The following is a 24,382-nucleotide window of genomic DNA, read 5'->3' as shown; positions in this document are numbered from 1 at the left end:
AACCTGAGAGCTGAAGCCAGGACTGGCTGGCCGAAGAGGGCGGGAGTTTTCTGGGAAGCGTGCCTGCTCTCCTTGCGACCAGCTACAGCAATGGCAGACTTTCTCTAGGAGGTAACAGGAATGCAATTCCTGCAGACAACACTGTTTGCTACAAGGGCTTCACTGCTTTCCTTTCGTTGCATTGGTGTAAGCTAAAATGAGCTTCAGCTAATTGGTGTACAACAGGGATATTTAGTGGGGAACAACTATATAGATAAAATACTGTAATCCAGCAGTAGTAATTTGACAGTAGACTTTTCTGTCTCCAACACCGTGGATCTAAGATTTAAACTTTTACATCATCCCTTGCTAGGCAGCAGTGGCGAGATGCTGTCTCTCACAAGGAGACAATGCACTGGGGCCCTGGGATGTCAGCATCACATGGAATGAGTAATGCAATTGATACAGAAAAGGCAATAATAAAAATAACTTTCAAAGAAAAAAGGCATTTTATTGAGGGGTTTCTTGTTCCAGTCACAGAAGAGAGCAAACAGAAGCCATAATGTGTTTCTATATCAACCACAAGTTTAAAACAAAGTAAAACAATAAAGTACAGATTTCTTCATCAAAATACACTGTGAGAAAAGCAAGTAGTGCTCTGCTGTAACAGGCATTGTGCTCATGCAAGAGGTTCCCACAGACAGCAAGGTCTTCTTGCTCTGCTCGTGTGCTTGTGCCTGCATTGAGGCGCTTACACAACATCAATGCTCCTTACCAGGGCCAGTGCGCTTCTACGCACTCCATCACAATTATATTTTGAGTATTTGCCCTTCAAGAAATAGTTTGCATGTAGCTTGAGCTGTTCTCCTCGCATCTCCGAGGTAAATGAGGTAAGCAAAGCCCTTAAATCAGAGCAGAGCTCTGCCAAGCGCATAACAGCCCCTCTGCCTCTTTTATTCCTGATACCCACCGGTGCATTTGTACAGACCAGACGCGTTAGGGGAAGCAGGGCTGTTCCCCACGCCCACGTCAACCTATTCCCTCGCTGCCCTCCTGGCCCCGCCTGCCTCTGTTATCTCCTCCGGCACGTTGGTCCTGCTTGGCAGCGCCTCCCCAGAAGCCCGGGAGCCAAGCACTTTCCCAAAAAGTAAAGCAAAATTGCAAGCCCCAAAGCATTTAGGAACACAGCTGTCCTTTACTCGCTACCCAGGCTGCCCACGTTTGTTTTCGGAAGACAGCCTTCGGGCGAGGACGCGCCCTCTTACCTAAGCTGTGCATGGCATGGACCCTAGGCGAGAGTGGGAACCTGCCTCCCCTCGACCCGCTCGCAGCAGCCCCAGTCCTTCCCCGCCAGGTCACCCAAGTGCCTTCCTCCCTTTTTGGGTGCTTCACTGAAATCACCCAGCGCGCTGGGTGCAGCCAGAGAAGCAAAGCCACCGCAACCCACTGCACCACAATCCCGTACTCTGCATGGCCGCGCAGCAGTGACAGCAACGCACTGAAAGCTGGCATGTGCCAACTCTCCACGTGGTAACACAGTTCTTAACTGCAGGGCTCCCCTTGATCCCAGCCCTGCACAACCTGCCCCGCGCGGCTCTCGCATCCCCCAAATCTCTTCGGAGACCTGATGAGCAGCAGGCTGCACCGCAAGACAAAGTCTGCCGGTCTTGGCTCCTGCAGCAAGGATGGATCACGGGGGAGTTTGAGGCTTGGCCCATGAAAAGCATCTTCCCTTCCCCATGTCCAGAAAGTTACAGCTGTATGGACTTGCCGGCGTACGGCAGGATGCTGTCTCAGGCTCAGGACCACGGGAGGCTCTGGCAGCGTCACCTGTTGTCTGTGGACCGGGAGGGCACCCACAGGCACTGTCCGTCACCACTGGGTCTGTGGACTCTGGCGAACTCAAGAACCACCAGACTTTGCCCCAACATCTTACTATTGAAAAGCTATGGCAGTCTTCCTTCAATACACTGAAACTTTAGCGCTGGGCAGAGCGAGGCCCTGATACTTTTCACTGGCATGAAGTCAAAGAGAACAGGACAATAACGAGAAAGGCTGAACGGCCAAAGGTTTCCTTGTGTAAATCATACTATATTGAAACGGCAATGGAGCTGAATGCAAGAGCAGAACATGCCAAAAAGCTCGCATGGAGATTTCCCTGAACAGGACCAATAGTTTCGATCTTACCACTGGTGTGACAAATAACGCCAGTGTCACGCCCAGAGCATCGCTGCTGTGAGCGGGCAGCACGCACACCCCTGCGGGACCACCGACAGCCTCCTGGGGTCTGGCTCACCCCAGCACACCCTCAAACCAGTCACCCTGCAGCAACCCTCGAAAGCACCAATGCAGGTTAGAAAACAACATCTCTTCATAAAAAGGGCGAGTAGGGAAATCACATTGTAATTCATTAATTCAGCAATTTTAGTTAAGTGAATATTGATACATGGAGAAAAAGCATTAAAAAACCCCAACGTATTAGACTTGAAAATAAATGTAAATCATAACATCAACAACAACTGCTAAAATAATGTAACGTGAACACACTGCTGAAATTTGTGGGTTAAAAAACAAGAGCACTGAACATTTTCACAGTATCTGAACTTTTACACACATCGGAGAAGTGGAAGCTGACACCGATTTTGCAGAGTCGAGCTTGTCACTGCGGGCCTGAATTAAACCCACTGGTGCTGGGGGTTCTCCAGTGCCCTCGGGGGAGCTGACTGAGGCGCGCTGTGGCCGTGGTGGGGGCTTGAGGGGTCCCGGGCAGCAGCCGCAGCCCCGAGCTCAGACTGGCTCCTGCCCGTCCATCAAGGCGTGCCAGTGTGCATCACTGGGCAGACATCTATGTGTTTGTTATCTGCCGCCCTCAACATATCAACAGCTATTAACTAATTAATGTTTGCTAAAGGAGACAGAGATGTATTCTGGGGAGCGTGAAACTTGCTGGACGTTTTCTCTTAAAGCCTCTTCTCTTGGAAATGCTCTGCTTCGGCTTTGCCAGTGCAGCAGTCACCTAAACATGCAGTGCACATCTGGGCCTCTGCAGAGGGAGCATTCACCAGGGCCAGGCGATGCACACTGCAAACTCCAGACCCTACTTTCCTCCAAGCTCATCAGCGTGCGCAGGGTCTCCTCCTGGTGCCGGCGCTGGTGTTTCGGTGCCTCTCTCCTACTGACTCCACGTTCACCTTTCCATGAGGGGGCGATTTCACAGTATCACCCACCAAACCTTCTCATTGCAACCAAGCTCCCCCTGAAGTGACAGGACAGGGAAAAAGCTCCCATTTCCAGACATTTAGCGTGTGCTTCCATGCCAGGTTTCTTTTCTAGAGTTAAGAGCTGCATTAGCCTTCACACTGCTAATCATTGTATCTGTCAGCCTTTAAAAGGTAAGAATATTCATAGAAATAAAAAAATCATGCCAGCTACAGTAATGAAAAGCCTCATGCTTTCGTTCGCTGCCCAGAGAAGGCTGTTCTCTACAGTGCTGATTTTCACTGGTCTTCTACATTTTCTCTTTCTCAAAACTTCCAAACAGAAAACCAGTCCCCTCTTATCTGCCACACTTTTCTAAATTAACTATCTAAAATAACATTAAAACAAAATGTAAAGATACCTTAACTGCCTACAACATGATTTTACATCAAATGCATTTCTTTTAGTGCTGTTATTTTTATCAAAAGCCTCCACATACCAAGAGAGCATGGGGAAGCAGAGTGACGACCGGTCAATCTACCTGCTGGATCCACGCAGGAATGGCTGGCAGATCACAGAGCAGTTTGGCAAGAGAATGGTAAAATTACTTTCCAGGTACATGGAAATGTCCAAAATACCATGTCTGAAATACAATGTGCCAATCTGCTCAGCAGCTCTGATCAGGTTTTCAAGGACAAACATACAGGGTCAGAGGGGTGTTTGAAGTAACTGATAGAGCAACTAATAACATACAATCGTATTATGCTTTAAGTAGGTAATTAGTGATAATTTGTTCTTCCCACGGGTAGCTCTGAGGTGTGGGGTTTCCTCAGCCCCGGGACGCAGTCTGAAGGATTGCGAAGTCCTCGCACCATGTCTGCCACGCGGGCCCGGGCTCCCCGGCAGGCTGGGCCAAGTCCGTGAGACGATGCATGAAACGGTTACAAAGAGCAAAACACATCCCTCGTGGGCGCTCTCTTGCTGCTAGTTTTTCTGAACTACTTGTGCGGAAAAAAGCACTAGCGGTATTAACAAACTCACGTACATCGTTTCATGCTCTGTACTGCAGCAAAAGAAAAGAGGCCACTGCCCTGCTCACTTCGCCAGGATCCAGGCTTTCAGGCTCGAGATCCCCTGGTGGAAAGCAGGCTTTCTGAGCAGCGAAGGCTGCCAAGGGCTGAAAGTGGCTCTAAGCACATGTGAACTGGTTTGCTCTTTGACTTTATGCTTCCTGCTGAAATATATATTTTTAAAATAGTAAATCAACAGCCCGTTACACAGCAGGTTTCTAGAGGTGGCCGACAGCACACCCACCAGCAGCCTGGGTGATAGCATGAAAACGCCAGCCCAACTAAAGGTTTAAGCATCTCTCTCTCATGCACAACTCTTCCGCGTTGCCGCTCGGCTGCGGAAGGAAAGGCAGCGGGGGCAGAGGGTCCCTGCCCCGGTCCCTGCGGGGCTTCGCCGGGCGCTGTCGCTGTGGGTGCTCCAAGATAACCGGCCTTTCAGCTCAACGTGACCCAACTCTGGGCCATGACCTGTTTCTGACAAGGCTGGATTTGTCAGCCTTCCCCATCATTTCACCTCATCAATCTGTGATGTTAAAGCCCATGGTTTATTTATTTCTTTAATTCACTGATAAAGCACATTATCTACAATGATTAATTTTGCATCAAAGAAACAACACTACTACAAATGGTGGTCTAAGACAACCTAGTGGGACTTTCTACAGAGTTCACGTCCTAAATCCATCTCTCTGTTAGCTGTGAAACATCATTCCCCAGTGTGCTTGGCTTCTTCACAGAATTCTTCTACAATCAAGTCTGTGGCTCTGTCCCCACGTGGGGAATAAACAGCACTCCCAATGAAAGAATAATTAATTTACCAGCTTTGAGTGGGGTTGCTTTAAACCTCAAAAATGAGGATTTGTTATTCCACTTAACTGCAATACAACAGGATTATCTCAGATCGCAAGATATTCATTCTCTTAGAGTAATCGTGATTGATGAGAATACTGAATGGAAGCAGGATAGTATAATTAATGTGGAGCAATACAGGTCTACGGAAAAGAGAACTTGTCCAATTAACTGAATAATGAATTTCAGCTTGGTTGATAAATGTAATCATTTGGATGCAATACTCTTTTCTTTCATAAACTATTTGACCTCATACTAACACGACATCTTGATTAGGGGAAAAAAACCCCAGAATGATACAAAGCCAAGTTGTCACATCAAACAGACAAAAACCTAGAAACTGATAGGTCCCACAGCGACTGCAAAGAGGGAAAGACGGAGACGATGCATTTCCCGTGGCGCTCCATAGCGACAAGTCCTCAGCCTTCTGCAATCTGGTGTTTTGCCAGCAGCCTGAAGAAACTATAAAAATATCACTGGTAAAGTTAGGGAGTGACACAAGCTGGAGGAGCTGGCTGCGAGCTCTCCCCTGACTGGGAGTCCCGGGCTGCTGGGCTGGCCAGCAAACGGAATGCGTTTGCACGTGGCTAAAATTGAATTACACGTCTGGGCACAAGCAGCACCGGCCACACGTGCACGGGAACTCTGCCACGGAAGGCTGACGCGGGAGGCGTGAGGGTGGGGGACGCTCAGCTGAACGCTGCTGCGGCTGGGGGTCCGCGCGAGGCCGGAGGCAGCCCCCCTCTGCCACTGGCTCCGCAGCCGCGGCAGGGCTGCCGCACCATTGAACCGGGCAGGGCCGCGAGAGACTCAGAGGCTGGAGAAGGAGCAGCATGGCGCCGGGCTCGAGGGGCTCAGCCAGCTCGGCTCGGCATGGCAGAGGGCAGGGCAGGCGTCCCGGCGGCACCTTACAAGAGATGCTGGTAAGGGAGGGCTCCCCGATCCAGCCGATCAAGGTATCACAAGGACCCCAGGGTTAAGGCTTAAACTAAGCAGGTTTAGACTACAATGGGATTTTTTTTACAGTGAGGGCAATTAGCTACTAGGAGGTTTTATCAGAGGTTGTAACGGGTCCTCCACTACTCGTTTATTAACTTTTATAGTGAGGATGGAATGTTTTTCTAATTGGCCGGCTCTGGTTCAAACAGGAATTAATTTAGGGCAATCCTGCAGCCACGAAGACAGGAGTAACATGGTCACAAGGGTCCTTTCTGCAAGCGTGTAATCTCTTGACATAACTTCACACCCCTCTGCTTGCCCTCTTTACCTGATGGCTGCTATTTAAATGAATGTACATATCCGTACAGCAATAGGTCTTTGGATATTGCGGACGCTAATCGCGTGTGACCTCAGTGCCTGTTTGGTGCACGCGCGTCACGCTTGCATGCCCAGGCCATCAGGCAAATGCCGGCAGCAGGGATGTGGGAGAGCTGGGGTCAGCGAGGGAAGCTCCAAGGAGCATGAGGGAGGAGCAGGAGGGCTCGGCTCCAGCGTCCCTGCTGCAGAGCAGCGAGACCGAGCCGCCGTGCCGGGCTGCGCGAGGTCCAGGCGGCGGCTCTCCCGCCGCCCACCACATCACTTGAAGACGGACGGAAACGTCGGGCAGTCGGGAGACTTCATCTTCTTCATGAACTTCTTGAACTCTTTGTTCTTCTTGTCCCACTTGTAGATGGCCGTCAGCAGGTACTGGGTCTTCACCTGGCGGCCCATGATGAGGAAGTAGTGGCCGAGGTTGTCCAGCTGATGGCAGGGACAGTCAGCGCCGTTCTTCAGGAACAGCACCAGCTTCTTCAGGTTCTTCTTCCGGATGGGCCCCAGCTTCAGCGCCTTCCTCTTCCGCGGGACGATCATCTTGTCCCCGTTCTCCTTCTTCACTTCCTTTATGGTCATCTTAAGAGCTGAAAAACAAGCCAGAGGGAGGGGAAAAACAAGACGACTCCTGAGCAGCCTTCGCTGGCACAAAGCCTTCGCTAAGCGAGGCTGGGGGCGAGGGGGCACCAGCACTCCTGCCCCAGGACGGCAGCAGCGCCCTGCCCAGCCGCAGCCCCCCAGCAACCCGCACCGCCGCTCCCACGTCCCCCTGCTCCCCTCTCCGCAGCATCACCCCAGCAATGACTTGGCCCGCTGACCGCGACATGAAAACCCTCACGCCTGAAGCGGAGCCATCCCTGCGCCCGGGAGAGCATCGAGGTAAAACACGGACATCTCTGTTTCCCTTCCCCCCGGCAAAGCATGCCGGGTGCTTTTTATTTGAGAGGGAGGCTTGTTCAGCCACGCTCTTTGCTAGCAAAACGTTAGCTGAGTAAACAAGGTGATTTCCCTGCTCTAGATGCATGGAGAGACTCTTGAAAGGGCCATTTAAAAGGTCACCTTGGCTTCTCAAGCATTTGTTTGTGGTCACTCCCGGCCCTCCGGTGCCTGTGAAACAAGTTTCCAAGCACTGAACATCTCTACGTTTGAGCAGTGAAGCCCCCTGGCAAACAGCCGTGTCTACAGGACCCATGCACAGGAGGCAGAGCCGTGCGGAGCAGCCACACGCCTGCACCTTCCCCAGGAGAAGGGGAGTTAATCTGATACAACTTCCATGGAAAATATTTTCCTCTTTGGGTTCAGCATTTTCCCGAGTTAATCACAACCCGAATTTAAAAAAAATTAATGTTCCTTTGCCACGACCATGAAGAGGAATTTAGTATACATGGGAAAAATGATGAAAATGTGTTGTACATTAAAGTATCACTTCTGTGCCATTTGGCTCTGCCTCACTTTTGGGGAACAGTACATATGGCCAAAAATTACTAACATATTTCCATCATTTGGGAGTTTACTTCACAGCTGCAGATAAATAGTGCTCGGATAGGTGATTAATTGTCTGCTGTCCCTTCTCATTTGACTCTCCGAGCGTGTGCAGCAGACGGCATGCAGAAGCCTCTGGCTCTGGCAGGGAGACGGGTCCCCGCAGCATTGTTCCTTGAAGTCTTGCTCTGCTGGAACTTGTAGCAATGAACACACGTTGCTTTCTGGACGGCAGTTCTGCTCACCGTTCCAGACACGAATGGCAGCAGGACAGCGCGATGACAATCCTGAGAAGGCAGCAGAGTCTCTGTATTACCCTCATGCTCCCAGCCACTGCACTGGCAACAGGAGTAACGGTATTTATCTGCCCGGGTGCCAAAAAAGCCTGCTGTGTTTGCCAAGAGCCCTGTCGTGTTATACTGTTACTGTACAAGAAAGTAATCCAGGACTGGAAACCCAAGTGAAATTTTCATTCCATCTGTTTTCCAAATTCAGGATGTTTAAGGAGCTAAAGAGACTCAAGCTTTAAGGAGCTAAAGATGCTGAACCAGATCAATTTGCAACAAATCTGGAAAATGAAGCAAGTAGTTTTCAGGCAGCTCTAAGCTCCATGACATTAACTGGGCAGCAGCATCCCTCAATGTGAACCTCAATTTCTTTATCCGCTCTGACTTTGAACTCTTGCACTAAGCACAGTGGTTGCCAGTGCAAGAGGAATGGTATACTACCAGTAATAAGAGAGTTTTTCAAAATGGCTTGTTTGCAAATTGCTTTGCTGTGATCACTGCAAGTTTAGATCCTTGTTGCTAGAGGAAGAAAACAATCTGGCAGCTAGTGGAGGTGCTGTTCTACTCCAAGTATCATAGTCTATGGAAGACAAAGAGGGTCTGGTAATCCTGTGCCGTGGGAGCTCACAGCTGCTCCCTTCCCTGCACAGCAGCACTTATCTGTTCACAAGCCAGCGATGCAGGTTCAGGGAGCACCGCAGCTGCCCAGGTGAACCATAAATCCAGACGTGAACTAAAAACTCATCCAAACCTCACTCGTGCAAAGCAGCGCACAGAGCCAAGATCAGATAACGCCAAGGCAGACCAATGAGGAGTGCAAATAGTTTGTGTAGGACTCTGCTCCTCCCAGCAATGATGCCCTTGTCATCAGCAACAGAGGGAGTTTGCAGTGCTACCCAGGTAAAATGCAGCCTGGCTGAAGAACTACCAAGTTTCGGCTGCCTTGCTGTGGACTGAGCAGTCACACGAGCAAAAAAAACCAAAAGGCATTATAATCACTGCTCAGTTTTCACCGCCCTGCCAGTGATCTGGCTCCCCAGTCCTGCCTTGCTCCCCTACTTGGGCCGCATTCCTTAAGCTCAGACCCGCTTTCTGGGCGAGATTCCCGGGCACAAAAGGCACGTCGCACAGCAGTGGGGCCGGACACACAGCTCTGGCGTTTTCCACGCACATCAGAAAAGCTGCGCCTGAGGGCACGTTCGTTCCCGGCTGCACACCCAGCTCTGAGAGCACACCACCACACAGCGGGAGGCAGCCCCTTGGCTTGTGGCTTTCCTAAAACATAAAGGATTTGGAAGGGGGGACCATTGTGTGACTTGACGCTGCTGCAGCTCGCCTGGCATCCCCCCGGCCCCGGGAACACCTCCGCCCCACCAGCAGGCAGGCAGTGGGGGAAAGGCTCGAGCGGGACGGATTGAGTCTTGGCTCCAGGATCCAACTGAGCTGCCAAAGCAAATAGTTTCCTCCCTGGGAGCCCTGGCCTTTCCGCTCCCCCCGCGCCGCACCAAATCTGTCTCAGCGCCAAGCAGGAGAAGAGCCGAAATTGCCTCTGAGACCCCAGGACACGCTTGCTCGCACAGACTAAATCTTCAGCCGTTGCTGCCAGGAGGAAGCTGACCCCAGGAAGAGACCTGGAGGGTTATTCATAACACACGAGTGTGTGCAGCCTTCCCAGCCCAGCAGCTGCAGCCTGCCTGCACCACGGTCGCGGGACTGCCCCAGCATCGGCCATGGCATCAGCTGCAGCATCGACCCACGCCACCCTGCATGCTGCAGCGGCTCTGCGTCGCTGCAGAGGAAGCACGCCAGCCACAAGCCCATCTTCCCCTTCGCTCTCACGTGATACACACACGTTCCAGCACAACCTCTTATCAAACCCATGGTCCCTCACTAAATTGCAATCACATCTCCTCACCTAATACTCTCAACACCTTCCACTTTCACCCAAGCTCCTGTTAATCGAAGCATCCACCATGTTCCTGAAGATGCTGGCTGACGCGCTCACATGGAAAGGCCCTCGCTCCCTCCGCTGTGAGCACCCGTAGACAGACGGCAGCCTCGGGGACTGCAGAGAGACCATGAACTTTCCTGTGAACGGGAGCACTGATGGGACCAGGAGCCAACTCCCGGCTATACCACAAGAGAGGTGATGGCAGAGGAGCCCCGTTCTCTGCTGTCCCAGCAGCGCTGGTGGCTGGCTGCAGCCAGGACCACCCATAAAACCAGGAAAGCCCTTTCCAGCCAGGCATTGTCTCAGCTCTGCTTGCGACATCACCAGCACTGCCGAGACGCAGTGCCGGATCTGGCGCAGCACAGTGCCAGGACTGCAGCCCCTGGGTGCTGGGGTGGGAGGTGAATAGCATCCCCAGGGATGCTGCACACCCCTCTGGGACATCCATGCCCACAGGGACAATCCTCCCCACCATGCGGGACTGGCCAAGCAGGAGGCTCTCCCCTCCGCTCCCCTCCGGCAGCGAGTGCGCCCCGGGGCCATGCGGCTGACGGTGCTCAGGACAGAGGGGGACTCCTGCACAGCACAGGGAGAGGTTTTACTTTCATGCCATACATGGTCCCAAAACATCCTCCCTGTGAGCACTGCTGGTACATCTGCTCGTGGGCGAGTCATGGCAGGAGACCTCTAGCGCAAGCCAGCGTCCAGCCACCCACTTCAAAGGCTCTTCCCAGAAAACACAGAAGTGAAAGCATTACTCAGGCTGGGAGGGAAAAAAAAAAAAACAAAACACAACAAAGGCAGATTTCAGGATTTAATTTGGGACTCAACAGCTCTCAGCCATGTTGTGTTTACAACAGCAGAAATCCTCCCAGGGCACTAAACCCACACTTGCCCTTGCTCAGCCCCAGCGTCAAGAAGCTGACGTCTGCCCAGGCACGAGCCACTTGCCAGCATTTTGCCATGGCCAGGAGAGCCAGTGCTGAAAGCCCAGCACAGGCACGGACCCTCTCATCAGACCCTGCCCACTGCCACAGCAAGCTGCCAGCAGAATTAGACGTAGCTGCACCGCCCTTGAACAGCGCAGAGACTCCTGCAAAGCGCCTGCATGCACCAGCCGGCAGCTACGTCCAGCTTTCCCCCAGCGTCCTTGCTCCCAACGCAACACTGCAGCATCAACCAGCCCTTCCTTCTCCCAAGGCGTCATCCAGCAGGACCATGCCACCAGTGACCATCGGAGTCGGGAAGAGAAGGCCAGCATGGGCAGCCTCATCCCCTCCAAGGTACTCCTCTCCTGTGGCCCCAAGCTGCCTCGCGCTTCCATCTGGATTGCTCCGACCCCGGGATGCCCAGGGAGGACACGTGAGAGGAACAGCGGAGGCTCTGGATGCGCAGCTGCCCCATCACCAGCCGCAGCTTCCATTAGCAGAGGGTCAGACCCCGGCCCGGGGTGATGCAGCCCCGTTAGACCAAGCCACAAATTTGGCCCCAACTACAAACGGCTTGTATCAGATGGTAGCACAGCTCTGCTATCTCTAATGCAGAGAGAGTAGGGAGGGCTGGAGATATAAAAATGTCGTCTTTTATTTCTACTAATACGAAACAGGGTATATGAAAGTGTTTGCTCACTCAGAGTGAAATTAGTCTTGGCAGCAGCAGCTCCAAGAGCAGCAAAGGCCCCGCAGAGCTGGTTGGGGTCCAGCCTGACAAAGCACAACTCGCGTTTCATCACTTGAAAGAATTCTTATCGATGTCCCTACAGTTCCAGCTTTCCAGTCCCACCCCCAGCATGGGGAAAGAGGAAACCCAGTCTCCCAGGCAAACTGGGAGCACCGCATTAGTGCCACCGGAGAGCAAAGCACCCTCCTTCCCCGACACCAGCACCAGGGCTCGGGCACCCTCTCTGCATCTCCGAGGACTGTGCTGTAGCAGGGGCGGCCGCAGGCTGAGACACACGAGCCCCTGCACCCTGCTCACTGTCCACCACCACGCACCCCCCATGACTGTGCCCCACAGGCACCTCCAACCCCTCTTTTTCAGCACACAGGAGCCTGGGACCGGGACACCATCTCTGCTGTTCTCCTGCCTGCACGGGCAGGGGCCCCACTCCAGCACCTCAGGGGGAGGGAAGGGAACGTGAGAGAAGGGAAAGCTCTGCTGTTCCTTCAGCCTCATTGCTCCTTCCTTCAGAAATCACTCAGAAGGAGGAAACCTGCCAGAAGACACATTAGGGCTGTAACAGGAGAAGGCTGCAGGCAAGGAGCTGTCAGTCACAGGAAAAAATAAACAGCATGTATTGATTGTACTGCAGTCTCCAGTGCAGCGAGAGCCCGTTCGGCAGGATCCCCTCAGACCCCAGAGAAAGGGCAGAAACAATAAATACAATCACCAAAAGAAACAGAGAGAGGAATGAACTCCAGGGCCAGCCCAGCCTGCACGAGAAGTAAGAAACAAACCCTGGCTGCAGCCCAGGGAGGGCTGGGGGAGGCGGCTGCAGGGGCACAGGAGGGCGAGCTCACACTTCATCTTCCATCCATTGCTGCCCCCAGCACACCAGAGCTGCACCAAAATCTAAACTGCAATTAGCCCACGCATACCTGGCCCAGCTCCCCAAGCTGGTCTGTGCCCCAGGCGAGGGTCCCTGCACCACTCGCTGGCACCCTTTGTGCTCCCGCAGGCCCGCTCCAAGCCATGGGCGATGCTTCTGCTGCCTGCTCCCAGCCTTGGCACCCAGACAGACAGATGTGGACCAGCACTCACGCACAGCCAAAGGTGCAACAGGACCTTGCTGCGTACCGCAGGGACAGGGAACTGCTGCTATGGCACATAACTGGGCAGCAAACCAGGTGCAATGCTGGGAGCTGCACGCAGAGATGCTGGGTCAAAAACATTCTCCCTTTCCTGGGGGCACTTGGCTGGTGCTTCCAAGGAGAGCTAGGGTGGAGAAGAGATGAGGCAGCTCCTGCATGCTGCTGAAATAAAGAAAGGAGAAGCTAATCTCCAAGTGCCTCCAGCAGTGCCGACCCAGGTCCCCTCTGCCTACAGGCAGGATGGCCACAGCAGCAGGCAGACAGTGCCAAGGCTTTGCCGGGGTTATGGGAGCACGCACGCCATTCCCACGTGCGGCTATCGCGTGGTGAGCCCCAGCCAGAGCCGTGTGGACAGCAAGACGTGCTGCCGCCCCAGAGCCATCCCGCTCTCGCAGGAGCTGCCAAGCTGCCGGCAGCCCAGCAGGGAGCGGAGCTGCCTCAAACCAGCACCCAGGAGCCCACATTCACCGCCGCTCAAACGAACACAAACCCAGAGTCCTGCTGGCCCACGAGGCTGGCGGTCTCCTGGCACCCCTCCAAGCCCCAGCGTCTTGTCCAAGGTCCTTTCCTGGGCCAGGGAAGAAAGGTCCCTTATCTTTACAGTCTTCCTGTGTTCACAACTGGATGCAGCTCTCTTCCTTCACTGTCCTCGAGACCGACATTGCTTCCAGGGCTGTTACGCAGCCACCTCCCACCCTGGCACAGCCACACATCAATGATGGGCAAAGCGCTCCTCCAGCCTTGTCTGTAATGAGCCACTGGGATGTAAGTGAAACCCACAGTCACGTTACTGTGGGAATCAGTGCAGGACCCACCAACAGCTGCCCCGTGCAGCACACGTTAGTTTAAACATTTATTGTAGAAGTCTGGCTTTGATGAGGATCTGTAACCTGTCAGCTGCCAGTGTTTACCTTGGTGGATGTGCATGAGAAATCTCAGTCTGAAGGGCTGGGAGTTTATTTTAGTGCCAGATAAACAGCTCTCCTTGAGAAATCACCCCATGACAGTAACCCCCCAAGACTAAACAAAGATCCAAGGGCCATGCACTGTGCTTTGAGAAAACTCCCTGAAGTCGATGACTCCTCCGCTGGCCGCTCTCCACAGCTGGGACATCCCCAGGAGCACCCTGCACTGCCTTCCCTTGTAGGGCACAGGTAAGACCTGCATCGCATCCCTTCCCTTGCTCCGGCTCCCCAGCTGGCTACGGACTGGGCACATCTGGAGGCAGCACTACGTGCACCCAGGACCCTCCTGGATGGGGAGGAGTGACAGAAGGAAGAAAACACCAAATGCAGCTACATGAAACCTACACCACTGAAAACCCATGCAAGTGAGCTTCCCACCATGATTGAGTCTGGTGACAGGGAGAAGCAGGGGAACAAAAGTGTATCCAAGACACGACCAGCTTTCCATTGTGAAGACAGAGCAATGGTTCACACACAGCAGACACCAGCTGTGTCCTGCTCAGCTGCCTTTGGAATTCTCTACAGTAGGGAGGTCATCTCATTTTCAAATGAAAAACCTCTTTGAGACAAAAAGAGAAAGCAGGAGTGGGAAGGAGGAGGAACGGGAGCAACATCGGCATCAGCAAGAGCTCTGACTTTTTTAAAAAATAAAGTTACATGTTGGAGTTGCGCTGATCCACAGAACAAAGACTGATCCCAAATTCCTTGCAATGGTCAGAAAAATCATCAGACGCTACTTTGGCAGAGAAAACAAACGACTTTAAACAAAGCTGGAGAAACATGGTGATCTGGGTGAGTCAGGTGGATGCGCCAACACAGTTATGATACCTGACATTACAAGTAAAGCGATCCCAAGGGATCACACGAGCCGGTTCAAATCTAGCCACGTTTGTTTGTGCAAGCTGCTGTCCGGCAGAGCGGAGCTCCTCCCGGCGAGCCAAGCCTGCAGAGCTGGCTCCCATTTCTCTCCCTCTGTGCTGGGACCCAGCATGGCTGGCCTGGGAACAGGGACCCATCCCCACCACTCGGAACCACAGCAGGAGGGAGGCTTCTGTGAAAACCTTCACAGCCGTTTTGGATTGACTGGGGGTAGGCACGGGGGCTGAGGTCTCCTCTACTTGCTGCTCCTCTGCTGCTCGTGGTGCACAGTAACACTATATCGGGCCACTCGCCGCAGCCCTACCCAGGGAGCCGCCTGCCAGGAAATATTTCCATCCTCTGGACGCTGTCACCACAAAACTTCCAAATAACCAACTTACTCTGTGGGCAAGTCAATGTCTCAAGCCGCTCCGCCAAGGCCGTGAATACTTCTGGTTTGGCCTCTGCTCCCCGTTGTGTAACTATCCCAGAGCACGGGGAGGATATTTAGCGGCAGAGGCTGATGACAAGCATGTGGTTAAACTTGTATTTTCCTTCCCAGCACTTGCCCACCAGCGGGACGCCACTTCGGCTTGCTCCTCGCGCGCCTCCGGGGAGGCGACAGGTACTGCAGCGACCCACCGACAACGGAGCCGCCGCTGCCACCCGGCCAGTGCCCTCGCTCCTCCTCTGGGATGGAGGTCCCCAAGCCCAGAGCCCCTGGACCGGGGCGATGCCTCTGCGTCACCGCAAACCCAGGCACACAGCCCCTGCCCAAACCAGGTGCTCTGGTCCCAGAGGCTGCTCGCTCCCTCCCCGCCAGCTGGGAAGCTCCCTCCAGTCTCTCCCCACGGATGCAGTGGGGCAGGGGGCAGCTCCTGTTCATCTCTCATCTCATGCCTGCCTGGAGCAGAGCTCAGAGCGCTCCGGCACACCCGCCTCCGAGCGCTCAGCCCAACAGTCGGGTGAACAGCACATCCCGCTCCCCAGCCAGGCTGCCGCGCCAAATTTGTGCAGCCGTTACCCGACCCAGCTAGAAGTACGCGCATTCCTGGGAAACTATTACATAGGTGTTCCTGTTGATGCTTTCCCCTGTTAGAAAAAGTCTGCGCTGAACTTAGGACTTTTGGCATACCAAATCTGCAGGAGAGTTGAGAATTCATTTCCAGCAGAAAGGGTAATACACCAGCATGCAGAGCAGGTTTGGGTTTGCATAGTGCGCTCTGGCACAGGGCACATTCAAGTGCTAATCCCCGAGGAATGCACACCTTGTTCAATATGCCTTTAATAACCTTACGGGAAAGTTACATACACCAGCAAGGATGTCAAAACCAGTTAATTCTGGGTTTGATCTGAGAAAGCTAATATTTTTCCCTGTGATACTTTTTTTTTTTTTTAAATGAAGTTCTGTTTACCTATGATTGGCTGACTCACTTAGTCATAGTATATTTAGGACATAGCTTTCAAGTAGCTCTGCATTTTTTAAGCTCATTGCTTGGCCCTAGCTAGGCAAGGACTGGTTTTGACTTTTTACACCTAGACTTGACAAGAGCAGCATAACTTTGCTAAAAAGAAACACAGTGGTACAAGCAATCTGGGGGAAGGAGGAAGCCGGTTTGCTCCTTCATGATTGCAAGCAGAATAAGGGTCCATGCTACGCATCATTTCTGCAAGCGCACAAGAGCACGGGAACACCAGGGTTAAGTTACAAACCCAAGGAACAGGCACTGCCACTTCTGCCCCATCCCCAGACTCCAGACCAACACCATCTGGTTCTCTGCTCGCAGCTGGGGCTGACGGCAGCAGCGGGGCCTCACAGCCTGCAGCACCACTGCTTCGGCGGGCGATCCCGCGCTTGGGGGCCTCGTCCCACGTGGCATTTTGCCAGGCGGGGCAGGAGAGACGCTCAGCACCGCAGCCGGGGCAATGCAGGAGTGCAGGCACTGCCGCCAGGACGCCGCTGTCCTGGCCCCCGCTGCACTGGTCCCCGGGTGCGCTCGGCTGCAGGAGCCGGACACGTCCTGGACACGTCCAGTCCCGTCCTGCCAGCCGCCTCCGCGCGCCGACACTGACATCTAGAGGCACGCTCGCCTCGGGGAAGGACCACGGCTGCCCGCAGGCGACGTGGCCACACCGGCCGCACCGCTGGCCACACTGCTCTCAGGGCAGGCAGGGAAACGCAGTGGTCCAGGATCCAGCCCACACAGGAGCCACGCTGCCCTGCGCCCCCCAGGGAAGCCTCCCCATGCCGCCAGCGCTCCTCCTTACCAAACTCGCTGGCACACAGGTGCTCCACGATGGCCTCCGACTTCATCTCGTTGTCACAAGGGGGGCACACAGTCGTTCCTGGCAAGAGGAGAGAAGAGGTGGTGAGGAGCCAGCTCAAGAAGCACCATAGAGCTAGGCTGCCCGTGCTGTCAGACCGCTGCCTTCGAGGGGGGCTCGTGCCCAGGCACTCTGCCATGGGGTCTCAGGTCCCAGCCCCACAGGACGACACCCTGCCGGAGGGCAGGAGCCATCCACCAGCTCACAGGGCAGCGCTGGCCGTGGGCAGCCTCCTGCCAACCCCACTCCAGCGCTGCCAAAGGCCCCAAGGCCGGGCACAGGCAGGGGCAGGCAGCTGCCAAGAACAAGAGGACAGCACTGGCAAGGAAAGGGGTTTTCAGGGCCAGGCACTCAGCTGAGGGGAGCCGCTCGCCGTGGGGCATGGCCCACAGCCCGCTGACGTTCCCTCCCCGTAGCGTGCCAAGGCAGGCACGCGGTGCCTAAACCCCGGCACGGCAGGAGGACGGTGCCCAGGGACGGCTCACGCGCCGAGGGGCTGCCCCGGCCAGGAGCCACCCTGGAGCCAGGCAGGGGGGTTCCAAACTGGCACGGCTCAGCTCAGCACAGGTTCCCCCTCAGTGCCGGGGACCACCCCGCAGGCTGCCCGGGCATCGCACAGCAAGCCCCTCGCCTCCCTCCCTCCCACCCTGGCCCAGACCGGCACTGGTTGGTGATGGACACACACAGCTCTCACGTGCGTTGCCCCGCTCCAGAAGCCTCTCCAGCACAACCCCGAGAGCGGACGTCTTCTGGTTTTTGTTTTTGGCGCAGCTACACCCCGCGGGCCTGTGGGGCAGCCTCGCAGCTCCCGTGGAGGAGAGCTGGCTCGGCTCACCAGCCGCTGGCAGCGGCCGACATCCTCCTCTTGGGAAATGCCAGCCCAGGAGATTTCATCAGGATCCATCCTGGGAGGAAAGCTCACTTCACCCAGAGAATAAAAATCTGCTTCCAGGTTCCCGTTTCCAGCCGGAGCAGAGACCACCCAGCAGCACAGACGCAGATTTGTGCTACTGGCAGATAAATTTATTGAGCTGGGAGATGCTGCTTCTGTTCCTGGTCCAGCAGGACAGAGGGCTCTTTCCCGCACAAGGGAGTTATTCTTGGGGACGGCGCTGCAGCGAAACATCTGCCGGTCCCTGCATGCAGACGTTGCGCTCGCCCCGTCCAGCCCTCAGCCAGGCCGGCAAAACCCACAGCGTTGCTGGACAGAAAAAACAGAGAGGTCTCCCAGCAAGAGGGGTGCAGAGCCAGAACGGCTGGCGAGGGAGGCACGGCCACGACCCGCACCGACCACAGAGTCAAGTCTCCTCAGTCACAGATGCCCCACAGGGTTTCAGGCAAGACATTTGTTTTCTGTGGCTTGTTCCCGCCCTCTCGCTCCCCCAAATCTGTTCTGTGCCAAATGCTAATTCCTGGGGTCATGCACCATGTCTTTATTAATCACACATGCAGAGTAACTGGCCTTCCAATTGCCCCAATGTGCGAGTCACAACACAACCCTCGCAGCACCCAACAGCTGACTTAACAGTCCCACTCCTGGTACCTCGGTACCTGGGAAAGCCACCCATCACCTGGGTAACTTCCTCTTCCAAAACCCTCATGCGCAATTGCCACTTTTACCATCTTAACTCAGAGTGACACAGGCAGAAGCCAGCCTTTGGGGACATGATGACGTCCCCAACACTTTATTTTTAAAATCAGCAGTCAGAATATTTCCATCCAGGCTACACATTTAATGAGCTCATGATGAGGGAGAGGGGATGCTGGCGGGAGGGTGACAGCCCCAGCGGTCTGTCTCTGCTGCAGTGCCAACAGTTAGTTACTGTGCTGGGGACCACCCTCAGGAATGAGAGGGGGTACCTGCCATGTATTAGCTCATCTCCGCACATCCCAGTGCGCACAGCACTTTGATGTGCCTCAGCAGCCAAAGTGCACGCTAGGAGACTGGCTGAGCCTACACGGGCCAGACAAACAACGTGAAAGTCACTGCTGTGTCCACCCTATGAGCTTTCCAGGCAACCAAAGAAAAAAAAAAAATCAAAAAATGGAAAATAAGACTCACTGTTCCCTGGTGAAAACACAGGCTTTGTTTTAGCTGTGCTACGGCAGCCCCTGGGAATGCTCTGGCACACCCAGGATGGCAGGGACCCCCGCCTCGCTACAGCGAGGGCCCAGAGCCAGCAGCCGTCCCGCACGGGCTGGAGCTGCTGCAGCCACCCTGGGCAGCCCCTTTTGTGGGCAGCGCGTCAGCCGCCCTTCGCACCGGCGACACAGCGCACGTCTGCCAGCCACGCTGCAGGCACGTCCTGCCAACGCTCCTCTCGCCACGGAGAGGACACTTCCCTGCGGCTCTGCTGACGCCCAGGCAGGGCAAGCGCTGCCAGCCGTCCAGCGCAGTGTGAGCAGCAGCCTGACCCATGCACGCATCCCGCTGCCAGGCTGCCACATCCCTGCTCCAGGGTAAAGCCCCCGGCATGCCACCCCGTGCCGGGAGGACCCCCACGGCCTGGCGAGTGGCAGCAGGCACCCAGTGCTCACCCCAGCTGCGTGCCAGGCAGCTCCACGTGCAGGGAGCATCCTCCAGCCCTGCCTCCCACAGCCCCATCACAGGACAGACATGCCTGCAGGGTTGCTAGGGGACACTGTCCCGTGCCAAGGGGAAGGGAAATACTCCTCTCCTATGGGACACCCCATCATGCCAAGGTCAGGAACACAAATGCCAGGGGCCTGACCAGCTCCCGCACAGCTCTACGCCCCAGGAAAACTGCTGTTCCGCGGAGCCACAGCTATCCCGAAACCTCCTGCCCTCCCACACCTCCCGAGGCATCACGGCCAACGTCTTCCAGCCCACATCACTGCCCAGCACCTCACCTTCCCCTTCCCGCACAATCCCAGGCTGAAGGAGCCAACAAGCAGCCCATCCATGATTCAGGTCCTCCTGCCTCAGGCAGTCCCCACTGCAGCAGCCCAGAGGCAGCCATGCCGGCATGCACCCAGCCGGACTGCACCCCGCGGCACGCTGCCACAGCTCGCAGTATCGGGCATAGCCGCCTGCCTCCTCGCCTGCTGCAGTTTGGCTGGGGCCCATCTTCTGCAGCTGACAGCTCTACTCCAAGCACAACCTTAGCCTGCTTCCAGCTCACTTTTTCCCTGCTGACCATTTTCTAATGCCTGGCTTCAGAGCCAGCTTACTCCAGGGGCAGGAGAAGGAATGTGTAATGCTATATTAATCTGCAACTCCCCTGATGCATCCTGTGGGCCTGCAGGCTTTACCGCCTCGTGCTTAAGGAGAAAGGAATTCAGCAGGTCAGCTCTTTGAGAGGTAGAAACAAATTCCAATTTCGAGGTGTTAATGGGGAAAAATACTGAAAGGGCTTGTTCTTATTAGTGCCCAGAGAAAAGGGGGGACACTGCTGGGTTCTGACCCTCTTTGAATCAACAGGAAACACACCCCAGTGCCTGAGACCGAAGGGGCTCCAGAAGCTGGCGCTGACGGAAAGTGCACACAAACTGCGGGCAGGGTGTCCTGCGGCAGAGGCCCGGGCGGAGGGAAGGACCCGGCACACACAGGGACGAGGGCTGAACCGCAGCAGCACAAGCACGCTCACACAGAGGCACCCCTCGTTCGCACGAGGTGGCAGTGCCAGCAGCCAGCGGACAAAGCACCGGGCGCCTCGCTGCGTCCAGCCCCTGCCGCCACTGCAGGCCACTCGCGGATCTTCTGTGAAGCACCGGAGCAAGAGCACCAGCACAGGAGACCTGGCTGTGTTGGTTTACATTACAGCAGTGGTCACAGTTAAGTTTGCTCTGTTCGCTCTAAGTTGTTTGGGGCAAGAGCGTCCCAGCATACGGCATACGCGGCACACGGAGCTTCACCAACCAAAGGTTATTTGTAGAACACACGCCAGATCCCTCTGCTGCAAGCCAGGGTTAATGCCATGAAAGCTGGCACACCTAAGGGCAGCAGGTCCAGCCCAGCAGATTACCGGGGGGCCTGGCCTTCTCACCTTGAAGAAGCATTTTCTAGCAAGATTGCTCGTCCCCTCACAGAAAAGTGCCCCAGCCAGTGCAACGGGCACAGGGAGCTCGGCCTGACACCTCTGGAGCTGCTGGGGCTCAGCTACAGCACGTGCAGGAGTTTCCTCTTGAAATACTTTCAAGCAGCCAGGGGATGTGAAGATGGCTGCTTATACTTTCTCACTGAATGCTGAAGGGAGTTCACATTTGCACAACAATTTTAAAGGCTTACTTTCTGTAAGCATCCTTGCAAACAAATTGCTCATTTAAAAGCACTTGGGACATAAGTTTTGCGAAGCCATTTAGCAGGCAGTGGTTTATCTGAGTGGCTGCAATACTTCCTTGCAATATTCACCCAGCTCCAATTTACAGTTCACTCGAAGAACAAGTTCATACACCCTAAAGCTTGTGCAGAATGAGGCCTCTCTGCACCCCACACAGGACCAGCAATAGATCCGCAAAGGACTCAAACCTGAGCTGATGTAATTCCTTGTAGTAAAGTCACTTAAGCGATGCCTGTGAAGGACAGCATGGTGCCCAAATACTGTGCTGATGGGCATGTTAGCAGCACCAAAAGAAAGCAGTAATGTCCCAGCCCAACACTGCTGTCAAGACAGGTCTGAAAGGTGATCAGAAAGTTAGTTGTTAAACTACACAAGGGAAAACTTAGCAGATGCTGCTCATCTAGAAGACTGTTCCCAGGTCTTGGGTCATTAATGTCTCTAAAATGAATGACCTGCAAACAGCTCAAACTCTGTTTTGGACCTTGGAAGGGGCAGCTCTACAGCAAGCAGCTCAGACCCAGCTGTCCCAGGAGCACGCTTGGCTGCAAGTCCCTGGGGAATAAAAGCGACCTTTGTACCCCCAACACAGGACGCGGCTGCGGTCTTGACCAAGGGTCTAGGTTCACACAGGACAGATGATTTTAGAGCCTTCCTGGAAAACAAAGAGCTTCCTCCAGCAATCACATCATAAGCACAAGCCATGGCGAGGAAGCCAGCGTGGCTGCGCTGCCACCAGCGCCGCGCGGGGAGAGGCTGGGTCCCTGGGAGCGAGAGCAGCCAGACCTGACCCCCCGGCATGGGCACACACCTCACACCCCACCTGCCTCTGGATGCCACTGCCGAGACACGACAGAGGTTCCCTGTACAGCTCCGGTGTCCCTCCCTGCCTGCCCCCAGGCAGGCTGCCTGCCCGCAGCAACTGCCCTGTCCCACCGAAGCCATCGCTCTCCACATGCCCCTGCACTGGCTCCTGGGGACACCCCCAGAGTGCCATCCCTCTGCTGCAGGATGCACTCCCTTCCTGCCCCGTAACTGAACGGCTCCCTGAACTACGAGTCCCGCTGGGATGAGCGGGATAACACTGCACAGTCCCTGGCAGGCTGGGCGAGGGCTCCCAGCCAAGCACAACATAAAGCCTTTGTCTGTAAGGGTAACTGCACGCGAGCGGCCACTGCAAAGGGCAACTCTCCCTTCAGATGAGCTCCGGACACAGCGCAGAAGCCACAGCAATCGCTCAGCCTCACGCGCAGCTCCCCTGTCCCTGAGCTCCTCCCAATTGCCTGCACTATCCCCCTGTGAAATCAGGAGTGCCCATCCCTTTCAATGAAGCTCCGGACAGAGGAAGGCATTGCACTCTTTTATAGCCCTCTGCTATACACTCCCCCTCTACAAATATCCCTCCTGCCAGCCTTCCAAAGCGCTCCAATGCAGAATGCCAAAGCAACACCAGGATATTTATTTTAAAAGTTTTCAGCAACAAGCCAGACTCATTGCAACTCGCACAAACAAGCCAGTGTGGCACCAAACAGACCTGCTGCACGTAATGGAAACAAAGAAGAACCACGTCTACTTTCCCCAGTCGTTTCTTGATAAGTGTCTTGCCCCCTTGCCAGCACACAGCCCACCTGAGGGCAGGGCTCGACTTCCACTGCACGCGCAGCCACGGGCTGCCCAGCCTCTCGCCCCAGGACTGCTTGGGAAGCAGGGTACGCCTCCGGGATTACTGTCACTATTTACTCTGGTCAGGCAGCGCTTTCTGCCGTGGGGGACCACGCGTCCTATTGCTGCCAAGAACAGCCCTGCAGGAGTCGGGCTTGGGAGAGAAACTGCTGCCAGGGAGGTGCAGCACCTGGAGGACGGAGGGTCGGAGCCCTGGTCCATCAGGGGCTGGAGCCCAGCCCTGGTGCCTGCACGGCGATTAGAGCAGCCACGCACCCGCCGTGCCCCACACCACCTGCCCCCAGGCTCGGCTCCGGCATAGAGGCGAGGAGCTGGCAGGGTGTCCTGCCTTCCTCGGGACAGGAGCGCTCGCAGAGGGCTCGGAGGCTGGAGGAGGACTGCTGCCAAGAAGCAGAGTTCAGGTGAGCCTCTTCCTGCCGCAAGACCCCCTTCAGTCCCACGCGGCCCCTCCTGGGCTAATGCCTGCCCCATCAGCTCACAGAAAAGCACCAGGAGCAGGGCTGCAGCACTGGTCACGCCTTACCTTTGGGCCTGGAGACCTCGGTGGCGTTGGGAGCCGTCATGGCAATGCAGACGTCATCCTGGGGAAACTGGTCACACTTGAGCATCTCAGGCCAGAAGAAGCCAAAGAACTGCATGACGGGCTCGCAGGAGTCGCGCACGGCCTCGCAGAGCCAGCGGCACGGGTAGACTGGCCGGTCCAGGCAGACGGGGGCAAAGAGGGAGCAGAGGAAGACCTGGGTGCCCATGTGGCAGTTCTTGTTGAGCAGCGGCACCCAGCTGCTCGCCTGGTGCTTCACCTCAGCCATGGTCTCGTGGTCCAGCAGGTTGGGCAGCACCATCTTGTCGTAGCCCACGCTGTGGCAGAGCCGCAGGTCGGCAGGGATGGCCACGCACTGGTGGGGCTTGGCGTAGAAGCGCCCACCCGGGTAGGGGCCCAGGTCGGACTGGTAGCTGACGTAGTCGTACTCGCTGGCCCCGCCGCAGGCCAGCAGCCCGGCGGCCAGCGACACCAGCGCCCGCAGGGCGGCCCCGCGGGGCCCCCGCACGCTGCCCATCGCCGCGCCCGCCGCCGGTGGCCCCGACGGCGCCGCCCGCCGCTCCCGCCGGGCGCCCGCTGCCGGCGGCCGCCGCCGGGGACCCCCACCCCTGCCCGGGGCCCCGACCCGCTGCCCCCGGCTCGATGCCCGCTGCCGGCAGCCCCCCGTCGGACGCCCGCAGCCGCCGCGCCGCCCGCTCCCGCTCCCGCTCCCGCTCCCGCCGCCGCCGCCCCGGCCCCGGCCCCGGCCCCGGCCCCGGTCTGGCCCCGCCGCGCCGCG

General features: G+C 55.7%; 1 protein-coding gene across 1 annotated transcript; it reads right to left on the bottom strand.

The window, feature by feature from the left end:
- Positions 1 to 4,773: 4,773 nt before the first annotated feature.
- On the bottom strand, positions 4,774 to 24,121 carry SFRP1 (secreted frizzled related protein 1). The gene is made up of 3 exons (XM_050910208.1): positions 23,587 to 24,121; positions 17,026 to 17,103; positions 4,774 to 6,991 (listed from the first exon to the last, which is right to left on the bottom strand). The coding sequence occupies exons 1-3, from the start codon at positions 24,119 to 24,121 to the stop codon at positions 6,669 to 6,671; spliced, it is 936 nt and encodes a 311-aa protein (XP_050766165.1). The 3' UTR covers positions 4,774 to 6,668.
- Between the last annotated feature and the right edge of the window lie 261 nt (positions 24,122 to 24,382).

This window comes from Gymnogyps californianus, chromosome 23, assembly GCF_018139145.2.
Source record: "Gymnogyps californianus isolate 813 chromosome 23, ASM1813914v2, whole genome shotgun sequence".
Classification (NCBI taxonomy): domain Eukaryota; kingdom Metazoa; phylum Chordata; class Aves; order Accipitriformes; family Cathartidae; genus Gymnogyps; species Gymnogyps californianus.
This window is presented reverse-complemented; position numbering and strand designations above follow the sequence as displayed.

Bases quoted from the DNA above. Each gene is read 5' to 3' on its own strand.
- SFRP1 (XM_050910208.1), bottom strand. From the start codon at position 24,121: ATGGGCAGCGTGCGGGGGCCCCGCGGGGCCGCCCTGCGGGCGCTGGTG. The intron at 17,104-23,586 runs GTAAGGCGTGAC...TCCTCTTGCCAG, and splicing joins CGAGGTCTCCAGGCCCAAAG to GAACGACTGTGTGCCCCCCT. The intron at 6,992-17,025 runs GTAAGGAGGAGC...CTTGTTTTTCAG, and splicing joins CCTGTGTGCCAGCGAGTTTG to CTCTTAAGATGACCATAAAG.